This window comes from Alligator sinensis, unplaced genomic scaffold, assembly GCF_000455745.1.
Source record: "Alligator sinensis unplaced genomic scaffold, ASM45574v1 scaffold1354_1, whole genome shotgun sequence".
Lineage (NCBI taxonomy): Eukaryota > Metazoa > Chordata > Crocodylia > Alligatoridae > Alligator > Alligator sinensis.
The window spans coordinates 340,012-346,943 of record NW_005842344.1 but is presented as its reverse complement, the minus strand read 5'-3'; the positions used below and the strand labels follow the sequence as shown (position 1 = coordinate 346,943).

The 6,932-nt window shown below is 45.8% G+C and overlaps 1 protein-coding gene across 1 annotated transcript; it reads right to left on the bottom strand.

The window, feature by feature from the left end:
- Positions 1-966: 966 nt before the first annotated feature.
- COPE (coatomer protein complex subunit epsilon) lies at positions 967-6,928 on the bottom strand (the record flags this gene model as incomplete). The annotated part of the gene is made up of 8 exons (XM_006028872.1): positions 967-1,342; positions 1,938-2,012; positions 2,538-2,606; positions 3,202-3,357; positions 3,683-3,764; positions 4,348-4,401; positions 5,818-5,970; positions 6,834-6,928. Coding segments are annotated over 8 exons (732 nt in total), but the record flags the coding sequence as incomplete, so codon positions are not given.
- Positions 6,929-6,932: the final 4 nt, after the last annotated feature.

Genomic DNA, 6,932 nt, shown 5'->3' with positions numbered 1-6,932 from the left:
CCCATCAAGTGGGGAATGGCTGCACCAAAAACACAAGCCCTTTTCACATCTCCTGCAGACGGCTCCACAAAGGAAACATTCATTAGAGACTGGACCACGAATAACCCTCCATTCAAAATAGCTGCTTGCTAAACAAGCCAAGGAAAGGGACAATGAGCCCTTTCAGAGCAATCACAACTGAGGTGGGCACAAAAGAAACGCCACCGCATCGTGGAAAGCCCTCCCCTTCCCCACAAGGGACAGAACCAGAAATTCAGGCACAGTTAACTCAAGCACTAGCCCGTTAGGAAGGTCCAAGCTGCAGGACCCACGCGGGTCTTTAATCGTTCGTCTATTATATCAGGCACGCAATTGCCTCACAGCAGTATTAGATACTGTACAGGTGTCACCTGAGGCTACAGAGGTACAATCACGTGGTGTCACATCATACTTGTTGTCCAGTAGATCAGGCCGATGAGTGCTTTTGCTTTTTAGGAACGAACCTGAGCAAACATGCCTTTTCTCCAGGCTGGCAGTCACAAGGAGTTAACAAGGGACATAGGGCAAGATGCAGTCCTGCCCTATCCCCATGTTGTGGGAGACTAGATTTTACTGCCAACAGATCAGCGCTGACCCACTACTATTAGGGTACTCAGCTGTGGCTATTTTTACCTGGGGGAAACTTCACCTTCCTCTCTCAGCAGCAGCATCCTGTGATGCTGCACAAGCAGAAGCCTCCCCTCTCTTTTAGGGAGATGCAGAGGCAGGCACCGGTGTTGAAATCAAGGGGAGGGGCAGGTTCTCAGCAGCATGCTCTTGGAAAGCCCCAGAGGTCAGAGCTGCAAGCATGGTGTTAACTGAGGAGTCGCCCACATCCCAGTGGCACTGCAGAGAGAAGAATTAATCTACACACTTTACCTGAAAGGAACATCCACCTCACGCATGACTCAACTTGGAGAAGAATTACTTTCACTCCAGCAGGCAAAGTAAGAGCTACGCAGGTCCAGAAAAGGTTTTATTAGGAATGTTTAAGGTACAGTGTTGCAAACTCTTCTGCACTGTATTTTAAACAAGCAGTTCAGGTACTAGTTAAGTCACAACATAGGCTTAAAGGCCACACATCTCCAAGCGGCTATACGATACATACAAGCTTGGCATCGGCTCGCTGGCTGCGCAAGACCATGCCACGCTGAGAGATGCGAGACCAACTTGCATGATGAACTCTTCGCACTGCCAAAGAGGCTTTGTGCATCACCCTCAAGTTCCCAAGGTACCGCAGCCTGGATCTGCAGCCTGGGTCCCCCTCCCCGAGTCCTCATGCGCTGGGGGCATACTGCATGACCAACCGGTCAAAGTCATTCTCCTTCAAATTAATCAAGAACAAAATAGTGATGCTTGGCTTTCTGCTACTGAAGGATGAATGCCCAGTGGGCCAGAGAAGAGGCTACCACACATCCGTAGAGTGCATGCAGTACTAAACTTGGAGTAGCCTAAATCATCTGTTATCAACTTTTTCTGTATGAGAGACTTCCATGCCCTTATCTTACAAGGCTTCCCTCCCATCCCATCCCCTTCCCTAGCAAGGCTCAGCCAGGACCCTCCTCCTACTCAGCCAAATGAGAAGGGCAGAGTGGGCACAACCCTTAGACTGAGAACCCTCTCCTAAGCTATAGTTTGTGACAGTCACAGGTCCAGGCAGGCATCCCTCCTTTGATTACTACTTTGTTCAAATATTTGAGGCTGTCTTCACAACCACAAGGGCTGGAATCTGGATTTTTACTTCTAAACAAAAAAAGTGAAAGTGGAAGGATGAGCTTGATCTTATCGAAACCTGGTTGTGACCTGCTCGAGTTGTTAACGCTCACAAATGGAGAACCGCTACTGTAAGCGACCTGCTGGGCTAAGTCAGACAATGCCGTGACCCATGATACCACTAGATTGGAACGTGAACTGGTTACCTTTGCCTGATACTCCTTTATAAACGGGTGGTTTTTATGTGCATCTTTTAATTGTGACAGGTAGCGATTTGTAACCTAGGAGAAAGAGAAACAAATCACTTATGCACCGAGGTGGGAGGACAGAAAGCCGAGCTGAAACAACAGGCACTTTATAATTTGCTTCCAGAGAGCTTTACAACCTCTCGTTTCCCTCCCACTAACTCCAGGGTGAGTATCACCTCCAGTTCAGATCAGAATAAGATTCTCCTACGTCCTGACCACCAGCAGCCCCAGCATGAATCAAGAGGAGCTATGGATGCTCATCACCTTTGGAAAAAAACCTCAGACCTTAAATGACACGCACAAAGTTACGCTGGGTTGAGGCAAAGCTGGAACTGGGACTCAGGAGTTGCAGGCTACTGCTCCTGCATTCCTTCACCCCAAACTTCCCTCTCAACCATATGGAAATGCTCAAGTTGAGACAAAGGTACAATACTCAGCTGATAATCTACAACAGGGTTAAAATATTCCAGTTATGGAAGGAGCCTGCAGGACTTTAAAGCCCAAGCAAGCTCAGTATCAGGAGGAGGCTCACCACATTCAGGGGAGAACTAGCCTCACCTCTGGAGGTTTGCCCAGGTGCTGTGACAGGACAACGAAGTTGATTAAAGTCTCAGGGTGGCTGCTATCCTGAAAACAGAGAGAAACCAATCATTAGGCCCACCCGACCTGCCTCCCAACCATTTTAATCAGGCACGACAGATTTCTGTGACTGGAAGCCAACCTCTCCTGAAGAAACCACAGCTCAATGCACAGGAAGGGACAAGGTGAATGAACAGAGCCACTAAAAAGCAATACATTCCTTAGTGAATGCAAGATGGGTCGGTGTGTTCTGAGGCAGGCAGATGAAGGCCAAGAAGTTGGCCATCCAAGGGTGGGGATTTCTCTGTAATGTGCAGCCTCATAGAATGAAATATATTATATACCATAAAGTAAGGCCCAGTCTACTCAAAACTGGACAATCTGTTTGAGGCTGTCCAGAGCCTCACAGGGAATTCAGAAGGAAACAGGACTTGCAAAAAAATGCTATGGAATTAAAACCATGTTGAGAAAGTTTCCTGGAGGCTGCAAACAAACAAGATGGGGCACAAGAGCAGAATCTGAGATTAACTCTTTACAAAAAGGTCTTAGAAATGTATACAGGAAGTTGAACCATGAGAAATTGCTGTCTCTCTCTGTTTTTCAACGGGAAAGATTTGAAACCACAGTTATATTGTCATCCTACCTTGTCCAATGCCTCTTGAAGCACACCCTCTGCATCCTCCCATTTGCCCTGTGCCATGTAGCATGCGGCTTGCCCATTGAGCAGAAGCAGGGTGGGTGAACTTTTGTCTGCCATCTCTTGGAAGATGTAATAAGCATCCTGTAATTTCTCACCACCCTAGAAAGATTGTGACAATTGATCTGTGTTACTGCTGTGCTAAACCAAGAAGAATGCATGCAACTGTTTCAGGTGAAGCCCCTGAACCCCTGAATGCTGCAAAAGCAATGCAGCTCCACCACTCAGCTGAATCATCTCTCTGTGATCAGCAGCAGTCTATGTACCAGACACAGGGCAGCTGGGAAGTCCAAGATATTTGAGTAATTTACTTTAATGAAAATACAGCATTTACATTCCTCCAATTTAGTCTGTACACCTTGGCTGAAGGATGTCTGACGGTATTTGAGTAATAAAGGAAAGCACAGTGCCAGCCTATAATACTCACTATTGCTAGATTCACCCAGGCAGTAGCCAGCTGAGTGAGGGTGGCATCCTCATCTTGTTCCTGCATCTTCTTTAGCTCCTTGCTGCATGAACAGAAATAGAAGTCAAAGAATGAGGAACAGACACAGTACCATTTGGTTCTTTAAGATGCACACTTAGGGCTTGAGAAAGGAGAGAGAGAAGCTTGCTGCCTTTGCATCTCAGGGATTCAGAGTGGTTTGTGACTGGTTCTGTGCAGCCATATCCTCCCCTGGCCCTGAGGCACAATGGCACTGGGCTATCTCCAGCATGCAGGAAGGACCTCAAATGTCAGCAGAAGGCAGTTCTGTTCCCCTAGCGGAAGGCAGTGACCCACTCCCTGGAAGTGCAAAACAATCTCAACCTTGTTGGCCAGAGGCTGCCACATTGCTCTCATCCCAGCCAGGCGAAGGCTCCTGTCCACTACACATATGACCACCAGCTTCAGAAGCTGTCCCATGGGCACTGAATACAGAGCAAAACTGGAACTGAACATTGCAGCCTGTGGGGCTAGGTAGATTAAATCTCCTTCTCAAGAGGTCAGAAGCCTGGCTTTCAACAAGCCTGGCAAGCACACATTCTCTAAACAAAGGGAACTGAACATACGAGCTATCAGAGACGTGTGTGGCACGCTGGAGGCAACCTTACCGGGCTAGATCCAATCTGTCGAGCTTCAGAAGTATCTGGATCATCATGGCCATGCTGCAGGGAACAAAGGCACATCAGATCTGCAGCCTCTTGAGTACTTGGCTCTTTACATATCCCCTGTACATTGCAGCATCTAGAATCCAGGCATCCTTCCAGGAACTGTCCCCCTGGAGGCCTGGGGCCAGCAATCATTATCACAGTGTTCCTCTTTCTGCATCAAGGATTACGTTCTTAAGCTGTCTCCAGTCCTACATCTATTTCTGCTCTCAGGTCTACCGGATCCCCCCAGTTACTTTCCAATGAGTGCTTTATAACACGTTCTTACCAAGTGCATATTTCAATTTGTGAAGCATAAAACCAAGATCAACCCCTTTTTATTACAATGCAACCTCATTATAACAAACTCCCTTGGAACCAGGACAGAGTTCATTAAAAAGAGGGCATGTGCGCTTTACAAGGATTAGTCAATTTGGTGAACCCTAATAACGAAGAAGTTGGATCCTGCTGTGAGGATTATTAAAAGTGGAGGCTTCTCATACGGAGTGGTACTGTACTGTTAAATAAAAAGTCTGGATTTGCAAAAACAGATTGGCAGCATAAGAGTGATGTTGTAGCCGTGACCGTCCATAAATTACACCAGAGGCAAGGATTTTTTAGATTGATATCGTTTATTGGACCAACTATGTAGTTGGGATAAAAGTTAGACGAGCTTTTGAATGCAAGACATCCTTTGTCAAATCTCCAACAGAGTCCAATAAAAGATATTGCTCTAAGAAATCCCCATCTGTCACAGAAGTAGATCAGCATTTAGTTGCAGTCAAAATTACCAGAGCTAAACAGGAAATCAGCAGACCTCCTTCCCCATTCTGAATCCTGAGGAGTGTCTTGGTGCTTAAATCTCCAATATAAAACCTCTGGTCCCATTCAACTCAGTTTCTGTGGGTCAAGTATAACTCAACACTGCTGCAGCCCACAGCATCAGGACACTAAGAGGGGTCTTGCCTATGGACACAGCCTAGATATTTAACACCCCCTCTGACAGTCTGCTACTTAGGACGCAGAAACAATGCCAGCGAGTAGGAACAAGCATCTTATCTTACTGTCTTTGCAACAGTAAAAAAGCAGGCTGTATTATTAGTTGGGCACGTGGCAGGGAAGTCTGCTCCCACTCACTGACTGCTCCATTACTACAGCACTGGAACTCATCTCAACAACTGTGAACTTCCAAGATAACAAATCTTGTGTTACTTAAATACACTGGGCAAGGGTGTGCCTCAGTCTTGGGTGAAGCCAAATCATCTGTCATTTAAAAAGTCAGCACCTCACTGAAATAGCATCTGCTCAGTGTCTCATGGGTTCCTAATAAGCTTTAACACAAGTCAACTGTTGCCCATTTCCATGGTAGCCTGTCCTCATATAATGAAGAGTGCAGCTTTGTGACCATCCCCTGGTTGTCTGAGCTGGACTTACCACTCTAAGCTTTCCCCTTGGTGCAGCGTGCGCAGAGCTGCATCAGGGTTTTTGTCATGAAAATAGATGGAAGCAGCCATGAGCAAGAAAGTCGTATTGGTCACGTCAACACTTTTTGCCATCTTCTTGTCCAAATCAGCAACGATCGCATCCCTGGGGAGAAAAGAATAAGGGTTGGGGAATATGTCACTGACTTGCCAAAACAAGCAAGAAACAATGACCTCAGCAGAAAGACTCCATAGGATTCTTTAAATTAAGCATTTTAAAATGATTTGGACTAAATAAACCAACAGTGAGGAAAGAGGAGTGTTTTTCCTGCCCCCAGCACTCAAAAATAAACCAAGGGAGTTTTACTAAACAGGACCAACAATATAGCAAAGCGGAACAGTTCTAGTTCAAATTAGTAAGCTTTCAGCAATATACCCGAAGTGCCTGAAATCAGCTACTGAAAAGTAGCGATAGACATGCAGAGAGTCTTCTTCTAATACCAATTAAATTGAGCTGTGCACCTTTAAAATCTCAGTTCAGCAAGCAGAAGTTAGAAGGACAGACAGATAACTAGTTGGATCAACCAGCAGGAACTGCCGAAACAAGAACTGCTCGAGTCTGCTGTTATGACTTGAAGTTTGAGAGTATTTTACTGTGCATTGCCACTGAAAACACAAGTGGATACCTGGCTGTGGATTGTTAACAGGGCATTAACCTTTTGTTAATATGCTAAGGAATACATTGTTCAACACACCAACAAACTTCAATACTTGTTTTTATCCTGCATAAATCAGTTTCAGGGCAACGATATTCTGATCTGCTGAATTTGGAGCATTAGAAAAAGAGCATAAACACAGGCCATGACCCTACATAATTTCAAACAAGGCTACATGCCATAAAAGGATTGCACCCAGCCATATTTCATTACAGGACCAGAACCACATACAGCAGTGACCAGGGCTATGCTCCCATTATTGAAATTAGTTCTTCCCCTAGAAACCAGATTGCTGCAACAGTGTGTGACTTACCTCTGACTCTCATTCGAAAGATATTCTGCAAACATTTTCACTGCCTGGAGTTCAGGGCAAGCATTGGCTCTGATTTCATCTAGCACGACACCATATTTT